The sequence below is a fragment of the Cetorhinus maximus genome, chromosome 2, assembly GCF_964194155.1.
Source record: "Cetorhinus maximus chromosome 2, sCetMax3.hap1.1, whole genome shotgun sequence".
Classification (NCBI taxonomy): domain Eukaryota; kingdom Metazoa; phylum Chordata; class Chondrichthyes; order Lamniformes; family Cetorhinidae; genus Cetorhinus; species Cetorhinus maximus.
This window is the reverse complement of record NC_135880.1, coordinates 44573754-44592168: the sequence shown is the minus strand read 5'-3', so window position 1 is coordinate 44592168 and position 18415 is coordinate 44573754. Positions and strand designations below refer to the sequence as shown.

The window sequence follows — 18415 nt, the reverse complement described above, 5'->3', positions numbered from 1 at the left end:
CTGAGTAGTTCCATCCTTTCCTGTTTTAACTTATTCCTTGCGACCTGGGGTTGCTAGATATTGAACTACAGCCTGTTTACAATCTTTGCACCCGTCTGCTCCCCCCACCCACCAATAGCCACATACATTTTTTTTAACCCATCGACCCTTATCACATTTGCCCCCGGATTGCTCTACTCTGCCACCTAATGTTAAAATGTAGGAAACCAACAAGCAGACCCCCTGTATTATTTGTACATTGCACCCATGGGGAGAGGTTTTTTTTAAAAAAACAAAGTCTCCAGGGAGCAATTGTTTGCTTTTTAAAAAAAAACTTTCCAATGCAGCCAAGCTGCAGGAACAACCTGCCTCACGGTACAGTGTGGCTGATAAAGGGGCAGGTAAATTAACCCGATAAACCTGGGACCTGCAACCATCGCCACATCTCGCATGGGGCGGTTACTGTTTGAAAGGTGGTGAATGGACAAAAGCTGCAGCCCAGTGTCCCTAAGCGCCGCTGTCCGCCTGCCTCCAGGACGCACAGGCTCAGTGGTCAGTGACGAATGGAACGCTTGGTACCTGCGAGACCGCTCACAGCTCGAGCCAGCGGCGCGCTCTGCCGCAGCCAGGAGGCTGCCATCTTGGAATGAACGAAACCCCAAACCTGGACAAGGAGGGGGGGGGGATATCCATTAACTAAAATAAATAAACCAGGCATTTAAAAAGAAACATCTTTTCCAGTTATTGAACGTGGAACAGTCGAATCTGCCCTCGGTTAAACCGGCGCTGCGGTTGGTTTCTCCCCGAGGGTATGAGGTGACTAGGTAACCATTTACCCCCCCCCCCCCCAACCACCGGTGAGCAGTGGTAATGTCCGGGTGGAATGGCGGTGCTTGTGACGCGAGGACTGAATGTTCTATTTCAGAATGTCGGAGGCTGCACGTTCCTTCATCAGAATAAAGCCCGCGACTGCTGGCACTGCGGTGAGTGAGTGAAGTTAGTCAGTCACTGGCACCCTCACTTGTGCTCACTTACGGGGTGGGGGGGGTCGGGGTGACCTTAGTGCGCATCGGGCAGGTGGCAAGTCCCCTTTAAAGCGAAGCAGCTGCGAGGCGTAGAGGCATAGGTCATGTTTTAAATCGATATCAACGATTGACTGTTAAAACTCTTAAAGATATGCGTGTGAATGTTATAATTGCAGCTATTCCTAAGATTCTGTCCCGCTACAGCACTGATTTCAAAGTTCAGATCACAGTTAAGGAATTTCGGGTGAAAGTAACGCTTTTTATCGTAGGCACTCCTTGCAGTCATGCGGAATGGGCTACTGAAAAAAATGATTTTATGCCTAAAAAAAGACAAGACACAAAATGCTTTATCCCATTATACAAAACAGGGTTGCTTGCTGATCGGTTATTAGTACTAGTTATAACAGACTGATGAGCAACACTCTTCAATTGTACTGGAGGGGGTGCAGAGGAGATTCACCAGGATGTTGCCTGGGATGAAACATTTAAGTTATGAAGAGAGGTTGGATAGACTTGGGTTGTTTTCGTTGGAGCAGAGAAGACTGAGAGGCGACCTGATCGAGGTGTACAAGATTATGAGGGGCATGGACAGGGTGGATAGGGAACAGCTGTTCCCCTTAGTTGAAGGGTCAGTCACAAGGGGGCATAGTGAGGGGCAGGAGGTTTAGGGGGGATGTGAGGAAAAACTTTTTTACCCAGAGGGTGGTGACGATCTGGAATGCGCTGCCTGGGAGGGTGGTGGAGACGGGTTGCCTCACATCCTTTAAAAAGTACCGGGATGAGCACTTGGCACGTCATAACATTCAAGGCTATGGGCCAAGTGCTGGTAAATGGGATTAGGTAGGTAAGGTGTTTCTCACGTGTCGGTGCAGACCCAACGGGCCGAAGGGCCTCTTCTGCACTGTGTGATTCTGTGAAATCAATCCGACTAATAAAAGGTGCAAACATGCCTAACTTGGAGATGCAATGCTAATAATATCCCCTGTTGGATCCAGTTTAGATCTTTCTCTATTTCACCCTTTCATTAACCTACTGGACCTTTTGTCCAACTGTTCTTTTCAAGCTTTGGGACAAAAAGCCTTCCTTTGACCAATATACAAAGTCTAAGATGCATCAAACTGTTAATATTTGTCAAGAAACAAGGGAGAAATGTGGAACATGTTCCTTCACTGTCAAAATTCTGGAACTCCCTTCCTAACAGCACTGTGGATGTCCCTACAACACTTGAACTGCAACAGTTCAAGAAGGCAGCCCACCATTACCTTCTCAAGGGAAATTAGGGATGGGCAATAAATGCTGGCCCAGCCAGCAAAGCCCACATCCCGTGAATGAATTAAAAAAAGGCATGATGGGCCAGTGTGCCGTTTCCTGCCTGTCAATTTTATATGTTCTAAGCCACCTCTTATTACCAGCGGGGAAATGAGCTACATATTTTTGCCAGAGCCCCTTATCTTGAGTAAGCAATCAATGAGTGAGTCTCATATGTTGCATTTGATGTCAACATCTAGGACAAAACAAAATGGCTAGAAAAACACAAATTCTTCTGCACAGGCTTTTTTCCCCCAGAAGCTGAAGGCAGATATCCATCATATAACTGACTAGGAAAATCTGGGATAAAAGCAAAATATTGCGGATGCTGGAGATATGAAATAAAAACAGAAAATGCTGGAAAAACTCAGCAGGTCTGACAGCACCTGTGAAGAGAGGAACAGAGTTAACGTTTCAAGTCTGGCCCTGAAGAAAAGTCGCGCGGATTCAAAACATTAACTCTGTTCCTCTCTCCACAGATGCTGTTAGGCCTGCTGAGTTTTCCCAGCATTTTCTGTTTTTATAGGAAAATCTGGGATTTGGTATGACAGCCTAAAATATGTTAGCTGACGTGATGACCCATGTGCTTTGGGAAAAGCCTGTACTTCTTTTTGTACCATGTCCCCTTTAAGACCAAAGTGAAATTGGGAAGTTTTCTAATGGTTGGGAATGGGGGGCTACTTGGTTTCCTAATTATGACATAATTAGATTCCAAGAAATGCGCATGTGACCTGAGATTGCTATGGGTATGAAAGTTGAAGCAAAAAGTAAATAGAAATGATGTCGGCTGTTGGATTCCAGCCTGTCTTGTGGCAGGCGGTTTGGAACAGATCCTGGTGTTGAAGCAGGGTTCTGAGAATTGAGCAGGAACTGTGTTACTGTGGTGTGTTATACAGTTGGATAGGACAGAGAGCTGTTGGCAGGCGATTATAGTTCGGTCAAGACCAACTGGAGCTGTTTCAGTTTTGCCAGAGCCAGCGAGAGTGTTTCAAAGGGTCAGCGAAGGGAGTATTTGGGATTCTGTGCATCAAGACTGTTGTGATCCAAGTGAGAGAGGGTTCATAGACGTGCGTCTTGTTGATCTTAACAGTATCCGAGGACCTCAGGTAGAATATAGTTGCTGGTGAAAGTGACTCGAGGGCCAAATCCATTAAGTGGGAAGCGAGGGATTGTTTGTGCTGGAGGCCAAATGGGAAAAATGGGAGATTGCACATGATGCCACATTTGTGTAGGAAATAATGTGAGTGCTTGTAACTCTGTGAGGCGTATTTTTGTTGTATTGACCACTTAAAGCGAAGTTAATCTTCTTATTTGAAATATCCTTCAACCTATGTTGATTTTAGTTAGTTAGTTACAGTATAAGTTTTAAAAAGCAAAATCTTCTCTATCAGTTTTCTTTCTGTTGGTGTCATGGAGATTCCTTTCTTTTCTAAAAAAAAAGTTATCAGTCTCTATGGTGTCTCAATTGTCAATGTCAGCTAGCATGGGGGTCAGGCAGTGGAGTTAGGTGATCAGGAGCTAAGTGGGAACAGGATCAAGAGGAGGTGGACCTTAGGGACAAAAAATTTGTAGCAGGAAATGGGGGATACATTGCAGAAAAAGGTGGAAAGAAAGAGAGTTCTCACAGGATAGAAGAGGCAACTTTGCCAATAGACGAGAGGTGGGAGCACTGAAGGGACAGGAAGACAGCAGGTTTTTTAATTAGGCTGCTGTGGCTCTAATAATGCTCAATGGTTTATTAGCTGAAGGGCATTCTACAGCTAGAATCCATCCATTCATGTTTAACATGTTTGGTTCACTGGAGTGTTAAATTTTCTTATAAAGCTACTGGAGCCATGAGCATTTCACAAACTTGCCTTAACTTCAGAACATAGTACATTTGGAAAAGTAAAGAAAAGATTTTTTAAGAAGTATATATCATTGATATATTATCCTGTCTCAGGATAAGATACAAAAAGGAACATATTGGGAATGTTGAAAATTTGAAATATAAACAGCAAATGCTGAAAACACTCTGCAGCACAGGCAGCAAAGAGGGGAATTGAGTAAGGTACATTCTGTATTGTAAAATGGTTTTCCAAAACGTGACTTATAATGGCAAGCAGTGCATTCTGTTAGCACAAACTTAAATCTGTGTTAATGTTCTATCTGTAGTGAAACGATATTTACTATCGGACCATGTGATTCGCTTGCTGGAGTTTCAACAGAAGAAGGTTGCAATTGCGAACCAAATGTATATTAGTAGAGGTAAGTTGTACCAGTCTTGTTTCTGTCATTTCCAAGTATTTTAGGAAACATAGTTGGGTCTGTTAATGGAATGCTTATTAAAAGGGGATGTTTGCTGAGTTACTGATTTATTATTCAATTTTTAAAAGAGCAGTGTACTTTGGACAAGACTTATTACCAACAATTGTTAATGATAGGGCTGTTGGTAATGTGATTTTGTCACTAACTTTCTCTAAACTCACGACTTGAACTGGATGTGCATCCTGCCCTCGCCTCTCCTTTTTCATTGTTTCTCAGTTTGTCTTTCATTACAATAGCACACAGCACCTCTAAGCTAAGAAGTGGGGGATACTAACTACTGTTTTTGCCCCTGATGGCTCCGTCACTAATCCATGTTGAAAAGGGCCCGGTGTTGATGTCAGATGGGTCAAGATCAGGCTGAGCACTGACTGATAGCTTCCATGGTTGGATAGCCTGTTGACCCTTGTGGTGTTTGTCATTTGGTTGAGAGACAGAAGGGCCGACAGCAGCTGTGAGACATTACCCTGGTAAGAGTCAGTATCTTAAGGAGAATTAAGAAAATCTGTAGGGGGAAGCAAGGAATCAACACCGGTTTCAATTAACATACAGAAGCTTGGCTGTGACTATACTGATGGATTGAGGAATCATTCCTTCCTTTGTGTAGTCTGACCCTTTTTCCTAGGTATTACATCCTAGAGATGGTAACATGACTTTTCTCCTTTTTGGACTATTCACCTCCCTCTAGAGATTAATCAACTTGTTTTGATTTTCAGCCTTGTCTATGATCTGTTGGATGGGTGGGACAGATGCTCATTGTTTCCCTCTAATTTATTGCATCTGACTGAAAGAACGGAAAGCAGTAGAGCCAACGTTAGGTGTTTGTGCTCTACTTAAACATTTTATGAATCAAATTTTGAAAACATGAAAACCTCAGGAAGGATGATAAAACATTAAATGGAAAAGGAAGAACTTTTTAAAATTGTTCTTGGGATGTGGGCAAGGCTGGCTAGGTCAGATTTATTGCCCATCCCTAATTGCCCTTGAGAAGGTGGTGGTGAGCCGATTTCTTGAATTGCTGCAGTTCATCTTGTGTTAGGAAGGGAGTTCTAGGATTTTGACCCAATGGCAGCGAAGGAGCGGCAATATAGTTCCAATTCAAGATGGTGAGTGACTTTGTGGGGAACTTGTGGAAGGTAGTGGTGTTCCCATGCCCTTGCCCTTCTCGGTGATCGAGGTTGTGGGTTTGGAAGCTGGAAAAGTTAGAATAAGAAGGATTGTTTCCTTTGTCATTAAGATGCTCTCAATAAGGGAATTTTTTATATATTGATATGCTTTTTCATTCATTCATGGGATGTGGGTGTCACTGGCTAGGCAAACATGTATTGTCCATCCCTAATTGCCCTTGAGAAGGTTCCTTACAATGCCTTATACTAAAGGAGCTATGACACTCCACTTTCCTAAAACATGGTTATAAAATTCTCTTCAGATGAGTAGAATGACTTCAAATTTGATAGAAGAATTCTTGAACTCAAGCGAGCAATACTCTTGAATTGCACATGACAGCATTGATGAAAAGAACTCCCCTTCATTGCTGGACGCCCGAGTCATTGCGCATAAATTAACATTGTTTCTGTGGCCTTACAGAACCTGGGCTGGATTTTACATGCCGCCGCCGGGTGTGTTTTTTGGGAGGGAGGTAAAATAGGTGCCAAACCCGGCACCCCGCCCACCATATTAAATAACCGAGGGTCAATTGAGCTTGTTAACAAGCCTATTGACGCCAATAGTACACTGTCCGCACCATTATACAGTTGGCATAAGCAGTTGAGCTGGAGCGGGCAGGCCGTTATTCTCAAAAAACTTTTTAAAAGAGCGGGAAGGAAGTGGTGGTACTATCTTCAGGGGGTGCCCTTTGCAAATCAGGGGACAGCCGCCCTAAGATAGTACCCCTCTTCCTACCCACCTGCTGTATAAAACACGCCACTCCGACCCTAAACTGCTCAAACCCTCCCTGCCCAAGACCCTGGACTTGCCTTACTGTGGAATCCATGGGCCTTCTACGTGGGCCTGCTTGTAGTCCCAGCCGTGCCCACTAATGCGCTCTTGGCGCTGGCCAGCAGCTCCCGAGGACGAGACTTCCTCCCCAGTGAGGTGCAGAAGACCCACCTGCAGCGTATTATGCTGAGCCATCAGCCCTCCCCCCCATGATATGCTGCCCCCCTGTGTTTAGTTGCTTCAGTTATGTATTTACCTGTGAGCATAACAAAATCTGTGGTAGTTTTTTCCCCTGAATTTTGACAATTGAGATGAAGGCTTGGGAATTTTCTGTCTTAAATGCTAAGCATGTCTTATTTTGCGACCCATGTAAAAGTTCAAATATTTTTGATTATCAATTATTTTAAAGATTAGAACTTCTTTTAACTTTACAGATCAATATTTCAACAACATCGAAGGGAAATTAAAGAAGAATGAGCTAATCCTCAAGGATGATTTGAAAGTATTGTTACATTTATGCCAAACACCAGCAGATGTTGAAGTAGCAAAGGATATAATTTACAGGTATGTTACTTAAAACTTAGAAATATATCCAATAAATATGAATTTTTATTCCTGATTAAGGTGAATGGTTTTTATTCAGTTCTATTTATATTTCCCAGGCATGAGACCTGCAGTGAATGCCATGTTCTTTCTTCAATTCCCCAGTTTATCAATGACTTTCAGCCAATGCTCTGATTTAAAACAGGCTTAAAATTAAACCTTAGTGCTGAAAATACTCAGCAGGTCAGGCAGCATCTGGGAAGAGCAAAACAGAGTGAATGTTTCAGATTGATGGCAGCCTCAAACAAAAAAACATCAACTTGAAACACTAAAATAAAAATAAAACACTGAGCATGTTGGAAATCTGAAGTCAAAACAGGAGATGCTTTAAAACTCAGTGGGTCTGGCAGCATCTGTGGAGAGAGAAACAGTTAATGTTTCAAGTCCTTATGACTCTTTTTCAGAAACATTAACGCTGTTTCTCCATTCACAGATGTTGTCTGGCATGTTGAATATGTCCAGATTTTTCTGTTTTTATGCCAGATTTCCAGCATTTTAGATTTTGGTAAAATTAAATTTACTTCATTTCCCCATCTATCACTTCAATATTATCATTGGATTATAGCAGTTGTAATTATGTTTATTAAATAATACAATCGTAACTGTGGTAAAATATAGCTACAGCACTATCTCTGGTTTATATTGATTTAGCATTTCACTGACAGACCTACTGAAAGTCACTTTGAGTTCATCATTCTACAGGTCTGGCTACAATGGATGTTCATAGATTTCTCAGGGATTGGAGGCGTGTTACTTATTTTCTGATGCATACAGTGCTGTTTAAATGTGTTCAGAGTATGAGATTCAGTTGACATTATTTCATGGAGGCTGTAAATGGAGGTGTACTGGGGTGTAGTTTGTTGAAAAGAATTTGATTACTTTTGAGGTGATGGCTTTTGTTATGGACACAATTTCAGCTATAAATCATCATGGAACTAGAAAGAAACAATCTACTGAAGAAATGGGTTCTCCAACAGAAAGCAAGCAGTTGCCTCCAAATCCCAAGTGGCAACCACAGAAGTACACAAGCACACTGCTCCCCTCACCCTCTTCAACTAAAACCCAGACCCAACTAAGGCTTCTGGCCCAACCACAGTTTCCAGACTCCAACATAAGGACCACAGTTGTATGCCTAACAAAGTCTTCACAGTTAGCTTTCCTTGCAAGCTGGAAAGATCAGCGGACACTACAAAAGCTGACCTGTTAGCTTTCAATGTTGTAAGTCAGGATATCTGGGGAAAGGATGTCTGGCTCAGGATATCTGGGAAATCTTCAGTGATGTTGGCAGCAGCCTTGCTGAAGCAATAATCCTGACTGCTTTCCATGCTCCAACCCCAACCCAGACCCACAGTGAAAGAAGTGAGCACTGCTGCTGAAATCTGCTCACCTCTCAGGATCTAGACAGTGCCGCAGTGACTCTCTTTTTCCTAAAGAAGCTGCTGCTTCCATGGGGCTGGAAGGTGAAGTTGCTAAAAGTTTCCTTTGCTTCTTCGCTTCCACCCCCTCCCAAGGTAAAAAAGGAGCAGGACTGCAACTTTACTATGACAGCTAAAACATACCGGATGCAAAGATGGATCAAGAAATGAATTGAAATGATGGGCTGTATTTTACGTGTCCCTGCCAGGGTGTGTTTTGGGCAGGGTTGGGGTGGGGGGGGTGGGGTTGGTGCAGGGGGCATGTAAAATAGGGTTGGCAGCCTGAGTTTGTTTTACATAAAGTTCTTCAAAGGGCAGAAAGGAAGAGGTGTTCATTATTCGGGGGCTGCCCTTTGCAGATCAGAGGGTGCCCCCCTCCCCTAAGATCGAACTCCCCCTTCCTTCCCAACTGCCTGCAGCCTTAAACCTACCCCCTCCCTCCCTGACTTACCCAAACCCTGCCTGCCCAAGACCTTGGATTTACCTGCACCAGGGATCCATGGGCCTTCTTCCTTCTTCTCCTCCAGTCCCGGCAGTGGCCACTGGCCAGCTTTTGGAGCTGCCGAACAATTGAATTGGCCGGCAGCTCCAGAGCTGGGACTTCCTCCCCAGTGAGGGGCCAAAGTCCCTCTCGGCTCTCGTTTAGCCTGCCCGCAGTGTGATAGGGCTGCGGGACGGGTCAGCGCAGAGCATGTCAGCTCCACGTTGACTTTGATCATTCCACTCCATGTTAACACAAGCAATTATGTGGAAGTAATTTAGTAAAGTCTGAGGTTGCCTGTTGCTTAATGGGCACATGTGAAGTGGAATGATAGGATATTTGTTATATTTAAATTATCATACAGTCAACCAGAACTGAGCAGTAACTTGGGTTCCAGTAATGACAATGTGAGTAAATTTGAAATTCATCTAAGGACTAGCAATACAGATGATCGATGCTAATTATAGAATGGTACAGCAGAGAGGGAGGCCATCGTACCTGCGTTGGTCTTTGAAAGAGCTATCCAATTAGTCACACTTCCCTGCTCATTCCCCAAACTCCTATGATTATTTTCCCTTTCAAGTATTTATCAATTCCCTTTTGAAAGTTACCACTGAATCTACTTCCATCACGCTTTCAGGCACAGCATTCCAGAGCGTAACAACTTGCTGCATCAAAGCATGTTTCCTCATGTCACCTCTGGTTCTTTTACCAATTACCTTAAACCTGATGAAAGATCACGGACTTGAAAGGTTAACTCTGTACAAAGATGCTGCCAGACTTGCTGAGATTTTTCAGCATTTTCGTTTCTTATGATACCTTAAATCTGTGTCCTCTAATTAAACAGTTTCTCCTTATTTACTCTGTCAAAACCATTCACGATTTTGAATACAATTTTGAAGTCAAATCTCCTCTTAAGCTTCTCTAGTCTTTCTATATAACTGATACCATTCTAGTAACTCTCCTTTGCACCTTCTCTAAACTTTAAAGAACGATTCAACTGAATTTACTTTTGTTGAAGAAAAAGTTGAAAAGCAATAAATTCCGATCTTTAAAGCACTGTGGTTATATAACCTGTTTTATGAGCATCAATGTCATGTTGAGGACAAAAATAAGAGCTAAAGCAAAGGTGGGTGGACAAGTTTAAATGTGAGAGAAGTTGATAAGTATTGGCTCAGATTTCGCTGAAGTGGGCAACGAGAGCTACAAGGCATCAGAGACCTTCAAGCAGTTCGTGTCCAAATGCAGCAAGACCTAGATAATATTCGGTCTTGTGCTGATAAGTGGCAGGTAACATTTGTGTCACACAAGTGCCAGGCAATGACCATCTCCAACACAAGAGAATCTAACCATCGCCCTTTGACATTCAATGGCATTACTATCGCCGACTTCCCCACTATCAACATCCTGGGGGTTACCATTGACCAGAAACTGAACTGGACTAGCCATATAAATACTGTGGCTATGAGAACAGATCAGAGGCTAGGAATCCTGTGGCGAGTAACTCACTTCCTGATTCCCCAAAGCCTGTCCACCATCTACAAGGTTCAGTGTGAGGAATACTCTCCACTTGCATGGATGAATGCAGCTCCAACAACGCTCAAGAAGCTTGACACCATTCAAGACAAAGCAGCCTGCTTGATTGGCACCCCACTCACCACCTTCAACATTCACTCCATCCATCACCAACGCACAGTGGCAGCAGTGCATACCATCTATAAGATGCACTGCAGCAACTCACCAAGGCTCCTTCGACAGCATCTTCCAAGCCCACAACTTTTACCACCTCGAAGGACAAGGGCAGCAAGTGCATGGGAATGCCAGCATTTGCAAGTTCTCCTCCCAAGTCACACACCATCCTGACATGGAACTATATCCGTGCTCCTTCACTGTCACTGGGTCAAAATCCTGGAACTTCCTTCCAAACAACACTGTGGATGTTCTTACAATACATGACCCGCAGCGATTCAAGGAGGCAGCTCAGGACCACCTTCTTGAGGGCATTTAGGGATGGGCAATAAATGCTGGCCTAGCCAGCGATGCCCACATCCCATGAATGAATTTTAAAAAAGGACCTTTGTGAAAAACAGGACAAGCGATAAGCCTCTTTAACCAAGGAAAATTAAAGGTTGATAAATAAACAAAGGATGAAATGAGAGAGAGGATAATTAGATTGTGTGAATACATTGTCATATCAGATACAGAAAGAAGTGAAGAGAGGCAGAGAAAGATTTGATTAATAGAGTGCATGAGAGAGAGAAAACAAAAGTTGAAAAATATTAATTTAAAATGTGACATTTTTAAAAATGCCTCCAAAAACAATTCACAACTTGAAGGCATGAGAGCCCACCCTTATAATTGTTCACTTTCTGGACAAGAGGGATTGATTGGCATTCAATAACAATTCTAAAATGATGAGGAAAGGTTAAATATTGTTTGGAACATAGAAGTTCCTGAGCCATCTATTCACTTACTTGATTTTTTTGGGAGAGAGAAAAATAAAATATTTTCCCACACTGTTCAAAGCTGTCATCTAATGAGTCAATTCAGAAATCATTGTCATTGGTATCCAGACAACCTTGCCATTGTGATGATAGAAGAGCAGAGAGTATAAAGTCAAACAATTGAATTTTACCCTGCATTTGGCACAACAGTTGTTGAGGAATAATTAATAATTTGATTCCGATCATGGACACTGCTGTCATTTTGTATAATTTAGCGATATTAATGCAGTGCTTTTCTTGTTTGTCCACAGATACCATGCTGAGAACAGAAATATGGCATTTGGGGAATTTAAGTTCGGCCCTCTATTTATGAGACTGTGCTATGAGCTGGGTTTAGAAGAAACTGCAGAAAAGGTGGTGAAAGACCAGGTAAATCGTTCTTGACTGAAATCAGTAGATTTTTGTTTGATAAGGGTGTCCAAGGGAATTGGAGAAAAGGGAGGTAACTGAAGTTGAGGTACAGCTTCCATATAGACAAGAGACTCTCAGAAGTCTTCAGAGTGATTGTCAGAGCATATTTACTGGCTCAATGTTTTCATATGCATATCAAAAGAAAAACTCTTCCTATAAGTGAATTACAATGTTTAAATAATTTAATTGTGTGTGTGTGTGTGTGTGTGTGTGTTCATCTACTATAAATTCGTTCGGCTGTCAAAGCCTAAAACTAATGATTTTGCGGAGTCGTGGATTAGAGCTAAAGCAATCTTGATCCATCTTTGCATCTGGTATGTTTAAACTGTCATGGTAATAAATTTAAAATGTCATCCTTGTTATCCTTGGTGCATTATCAAACTGCCTGTAGAATAGGATATGGTGATGTAGTAATTGTGTAACTAGACCAGTGCTGATCTAGTCCAGGAACAGGAGTTCAAAACCCAGCATGGTGGTTTGAGAATTTGGGGGTTTGCGAATTTAAATTCAATTTAAACAAAAAAGAGTCTAGAAATAAAAAACTGGTATCAGGAAAGTGACCACAACACTGTTGATTTGACATTAATACCCAACTGGTCACTAGTGTCCTTCAGGGAAAGAAATCTGTTGTCCTTACCCGGTCTGACCACTCAGTTATAGCAAACAGCTACAATGAATTTTGGTTCAGGATAAAGGCCCACTACCACCTTCACAGGGCAAGTAGAGGTGGAAAATCAATGCTAGCCTTGCCTATGATACCAACAGCCCAGTACACATTAATGTTGTGAAACAGGTTCTTGTGTGATACTCTTAATTCATCACAACAAACTTTTGCTTACTGTTACCACTAATGGCAGACCTCGAACCAATTGTCTTATGCCCATTCCAGGCAGAACCCACAACTATACCATTGGTTGTATTTTGTACATCAACATTACTAATTTTATTTATGCAGCACAGCAGCATCTCAAAATAATTCTTTCTATATGAAGCACTTTCAGACTTTTGAGAGATGTGATAAGCTACCATACAGATACAAGTATTTTTCCTTCTCATGCAACTAGCTTTATTCCCATTGACCAAGTTCACCAACTTGGAGCAACGTATTCCTAAAAAGATAATTCATTGCTTGCCTGGAGAGCATAAAACTGTGGGAGGAAAGGCTGTTTTTAAATATAGCAGGAACTTGAATTTATCAAGTGTCTTTAATGTTGTATAACATCCCAAAGCACTTTAGAAGGGTGTCAGTGGAGTGTTTGCACTGCCTGTTCTCGAAGTGCAGCTCTCACATTGCTGATGGCAACACTGATGTAAATCTGCCAGATTCACCAGGGCTGGCGTCCAGGGAGACCTGCCAAAAATCATTACCTCCCTGCATGCTAATCTTGCTGAGTGTGGCAGGTTTGCCCTGGGCTTGCTGCCTGCTGCTCAAGACCTGTCCTTCAGTAATCTGCAGTGAAATTGTTCCAGTGGCATCAGTATGAAAGCAAGTTCAATATAGTTCACTTTACTATCATTTGACTTCACAGAATCACAGAATCTTAACGGCACAGAAGGAGGCCAATCGGCCCATCATGTCTGCACTGGCTCTCCAAATGAGCCTTATGATCTAGGGCCATTGCCTTGCCTTTTCCCTGTACACTTGCACATTGTTTCTATTCAAATAATAATCTAATGCCCTCTTGAATGCCTTGATTGAGCCTGCCTCCACCACATTTCCAGGCAGTGCATTCCAGACCCGAACCACTCCTTGTGTGAAAAAGTTTTTTCTCACATCACACTTGCTTTTTTGCAAATCACTTTAAATCTGGACCCTCTCATTCTTGATCCTTTTACGAGTGGGAACAGCTTCTCCCTATCTACTCTGTCCAGCCCCCTCATGATTTTGAACATCTCTATCAAATCTCCTCTCAGCCTTCTTCTCTCCAAGGAGAACAGCCCCAACCTCTCCAGTCTATCATTATAGCTGAAGTTTCTCATCCCTGGAACCATTCTTGTAAACCTCTTCTGTACTCTCTCCAATGTGTTCACATCCTTCATATAATGTGGTGCCCAGAATTGTACACAGTATTCCAGCTGAGGCCTAACGAGTGTCTTATATAAATTCAGCATAATCTGCCTGCTCTTGTACTCTATGCCCCTATTACTAAAGCCCAGGATACTATATGATTTATTAACTGCCACCTTCAATGATCTATGCACATATACACCTAAGTCCTTCTGCTCCTGTACTCCCTTCAAAATTTCACCCCTTATTTTATATTGACTGTCCATGTTCTTCCTACCAAAATATATCACCTCACACTTCTCTGCATTGAACTTCATCTGCCACCTATATGCCCACTCCACCAACTTGTCTATGCCCTCTTGAAGTTCCACACCGTCCTCCTTGCAGTTCACAACACTCCCAAGCTTCGTATCTTCCGCAAACTTTGAAATTGTCCTCTGCACACCAAGATATAGATCATTAATATATATCAGGAAAAGCAAGGGTCCCAATATCAACCCCTGGGGAACTCCAATACAAACCTTCTTCCAGCCTGAAAAACATCCATTGACCATTACTCTCTGCTTCCTATTTTACAGTCAATTTTGTATCCACGTTGCTACTGTCCCTTTTATTCCATGAGCAATAACTTTTCTCACAAGTCTGTTGCATGACACTGTGTTAAAGGCCTTTTCAAAGTCCATGTACACTACATCAACAGCATTACCCTCATTGACCTTTTCTGTTCCTTCTTCAAAAAGCTCCAGCAAGTTAGCTAAACACGATTTCCCCCTTAGAAACCCATGCTGGCTGTTCCTTATCAACCCATATTTTTCCATGTGACTACTAATTCTATCCTTAATAATTGTTTCTAGAATCTTGCCCACCACTGAAGTTAAACTGGCTGGTCTGTAATTGCTGGGTTTATCCTTACAACCTTTTTTTAAACAAGGGCGTAATGTTTGCAATTCTCCAATCCTCTGGCACCACCCCCCGAGTCTAGGGAAGACTGAAAGATTATGGCCAGTGCTCCTGCAATTTCCACTTTCACTTCCTTCAATATCCTTGGATGCATCTCATCCGGTCCCGGTGTCTTGTCAACTTTAAGTACCGTACTTGTTCAAAACAAACCAGCTCTCAGCAATTTTTAAGTAACTGCTGTTTTAATTGTTGATCAAGCATTTAAACCCAATTATTGGTATTCGGTTCAGAACAATTCGCACTTCTAAACGAATGTTAATGCTTCTGCAAAAATTTGTATGGGATAACAAGTTGTTGAGCAATCCCTTTAAATACTTTCTTTGAGATTAAACTCTGGATCTGTTCATTGTGTATTAATGATCAGTGATGTTGGTTTTAATATTTTCTTTGATCAGTGGGTAATTTCCATGGTTTCCTTGTCAACCAGCTTCTTCTGTGCCTCTTTTGTTTTGTTTTCCTATTGTTCTAATGTATATAAACCTTAGTAAAAAAGAAACTGCTAATGGTGGAAATATGAAATAAAGGAATAAGCAGCGAGAAGATCAGTATGTGAAATAGGAAGGTTATGTGTAACCCATGATCTGAGCATTCTCTTTATAGATGTTGTTTGACTTGCTGCGAGTTCCCAGATATTTCTATTTGAGCTGTATTATATTATGGGCTTATTTTTGCAGAGTGTTGTCAACAGTATCATTGCAAGTTAATTGATTACTTTTTAGGATGGGAGAAAATAAAGTTGCAGTAAGTGTATTTTCTGACAATAACTTCCCTGTAAATCAGTGGAACTGTAAACATTCAGGACCCCAAACTCAAACTCAAGGAACATACGAACAATATAAGGTCATTTGATTCTCTGTGGTTCCTGCATCCATTGGATTGTAATTGAACAAAATGTTATTATCTGATTCCTACCCTTCAAGCCTAAAACAATTTAGATTCTCCTGTCTATCCCTCACACCCTCTGGCAACAGAATTTTCTTGACTTTCTTACAGGTTTCCCACTAGGTGGCAGTTTAATTCATAATTGAAGCATAACCTCTAATCTTATTGTTCCAGTTTAATTCCATTCCATCCATGCTTTCCATACACCCACACTGAATATTATTAGAAATCTGAATTGTATATTCAGACAGCTTTGCCTTGACCCGTCTGACCTGCTTTGATCCAAGTGCAGGTATTCTTTGATGCTGTGTTTTGTATCCTTTCTAATGCAGCAGAGCTTTTTTTTAAAAAAAAGCCTAATGTGATGCTGTATGTGTGGTCTCCCTAGTGTACTGCATAAAGAATATTAAAAGGCAGGCTGTGAATTACCAGACAGTACGTCAGTCGAACGGTTTCTGATAATATTAAACGTGAAGGTAGTTCATAAGTATCTTAAGATATTTAATGTAAACAGAATTTAATTTCTTTTCAACGTTCTTGGAACAAACATGTTCAACAAGACAGAGACAGATTGGCATAGGTGAAGGTTTCAGAGAAAATAATGCAACACCACTAGCGAGGAATTTGAGTCAAGACAAAGGACACAGATTGTTACTGCAGCCTCAATAAATCTTCACAGACAGGTACTGCTCTCATCCAGCGCTAGGGGAAGGCACTCGATGGTTCTGCATCTCCGCAGAGATGAAATGATCCATTCTTTATCTTTCAGGTGACAGTAAAACATCTGTCTGTCTAGTTAGTCAGGAAATGGGCCACAAGCAAAGAATGTTATCTTTAGCTGAGCCAGCTGATGGAAACCAATTATATTTTGACACAGGGTTCTACTGCATTATAAAGAAAGAAAATACATAAATTATTTTGAAACGAGATTCAAAAGATACTGTTATAAACTGGCAAGAAATAAATGCCTCTGTTACTTGGTGGATAAATTTAATTCATCGAAGTGTGGCACAAAGTCATACCTAGCACAAAGGGAGATGGTTGTGATTGTTGGAGGTCAATCATTCCACCCCCCAGGACGTTTCCACTAGAACTCCTCAGGGTAGTGTCCTAGGCCCAACCATCTTCAGCTGCTTCATCAATGACCTTCCTTCCAAATATAAGATCGGAAGTGGGGATGTATGTTTGCTGATGATTACATAGGCCCGAATTTTCATTCCTGAATCGGGAGCACAGAGTCAGGAAATTTCTTGACTCCCCAAACCCAACTTGGGAGAAATTTCCCCGAACAGCCGGATTTTTGTTCTGGGGGAGGGGGGGCACGAGTGCGCGCTGGAGTCTGGTCCGCTTACCCCAGAAACAGTGCGGAGGTAGCTGCCGAGTGCAGAGTTGGGCTGTTGAAAAGGCCCATGGCTGTGCTCTGAGACTTGGTCCCAGTTATAATAAAAAAGACAGAATTAATTTTTGCTTAATGCAAACCTATTTTTTGAAGAAATTTATTTAATCATTTTACTAATTTATGGAATAAATGGACAGACTTCTTGTGAGGTTGCAATAATATGTAGCACCAAATGCTAAGTGTGTAGACTCACTATATTTTGTTGTAAATTGAGTGGATAATTTAGGGGCCAGAGAGCTTGATGTGACAATAGAGGGCGGTTAACTGCAGAATTGAGCTGTTCGCTTCATGACTGCCTGCTGTCTTGTTTCATTGGATACTACGCCCCTTGTTTCTTACCCACACTAGCCTATTCAATCCATTGTGTATACTTGAGTTGATGAACATACTTTGAATTTGAGTATGGTTTTAAATACAACTTGAAAGGGAATTAAATTTTTAAAAATGCAAAGCAACCGTTAAAATGCATTGATCTTCTGAGAAGTTTATCTTTTCAGAAGAGTATATTTAAATCCTCCACCTAATTAGCTGGTTACCGATTACTGCATGATTTCTTGCGAACTCGATTATAGTAGCTATCTGGATTTTCTTGCCCTAGCTTCCTGCCTCCAAAGCCGCCGCCTCAGGGCTGGGAAAATTCTGTCCATAATGTGTGGGGAGGGATTTTATTCCTCTGGTAACCTGTAAATTTCACTCCTTTTTTTTCTGTAGATTCTGAAGGGTTTCTTCTCTGATTCAACTTCATTCAACATTGTAATGGATATGCTATTTATGAAGGGAAGCTACGAGCGTAAGTGAACTTTGACAGACCAGAATACTTTATAATGAATGCTGATCAAAGCATTTTGTAATCAAATGCAAATGATTATTTCTTCCATGATAGTGGGTGAACCAGGAAATTGCACGCCTGTTTTCAAATTAGTGGGTACTGTATGCTCGTAATTTCCTAACAAACGCCAGACCCTGGATTCATCCTTGCATATCTACAATAATAATGATGCAGCCACAAATCATTGAACTCATCAAATCAATTATCATAGGTAAAGTCATTTGGACATTTAGCGGATTGTTAGAAACAGAAGGAGCATGTTCATGTTATTTGAATGATTGATTACTGGAACGTGAATTGTGTGACTTTACCAAGCATGGTTTCCCAAACCTTCCTGTGGTACCAACATCTACCAGAAACAAATCCATA

General features: G+C 41.7%; 2 protein-coding genes across 3 annotated transcripts in view; one reads left to right on the top strand and one right to left on the bottom strand.

The window, feature by feature from the left end:
- Window positions 1–654, bottom strand: part of mrps27 (mitochondrial ribosomal protein S27) — a 107087-nt gene extending 106433 nt beyond the window's left edge. The window contains exon 1 of one of the 2 annotated variants that reach the window (XM_078564235.1): window positions 559–654. In XM_078564235.1, coding sequence (XP_078420361.1) covers window positions 559–619 — 61 coding nt within the window. In that variant the 5' untranslated portion in view covers window positions 620–654. Of the gene's footprint in view, window positions 1–521 lie in introns of both variants that reach the window. The other variant, XM_078564243.1, reaches the window with a different exon arrangement.
- A 178-nt stretch (window positions 655–832) lies between these two features.
- Window positions 833–18415, top strand: part of ptcd2 (pentatricopeptide repeat domain 2) — a 29619-nt gene continuing 12036 nt past the window's right edge. Inside the window, exons 1-5 of the mRNA XM_078564256.1 lie at window positions 833–962; window positions 4467–4559; window positions 6989–7118; window positions 11809–11926; window positions 17929–18007. Coding sequence (XP_078420382.1) covers window positions 863–962; window positions 4467–4559; window positions 6989–7118; window positions 11809–11926; window positions 17929–18007 — 520 coding nt within the window. The 5' untranslated portion in view covers window positions 833–862. The remainder of the gene's footprint in view (window positions 963–4466; window positions 4560–6988; window positions 7119–11808; window positions 11927–17928; window positions 18008–18415) is intronic.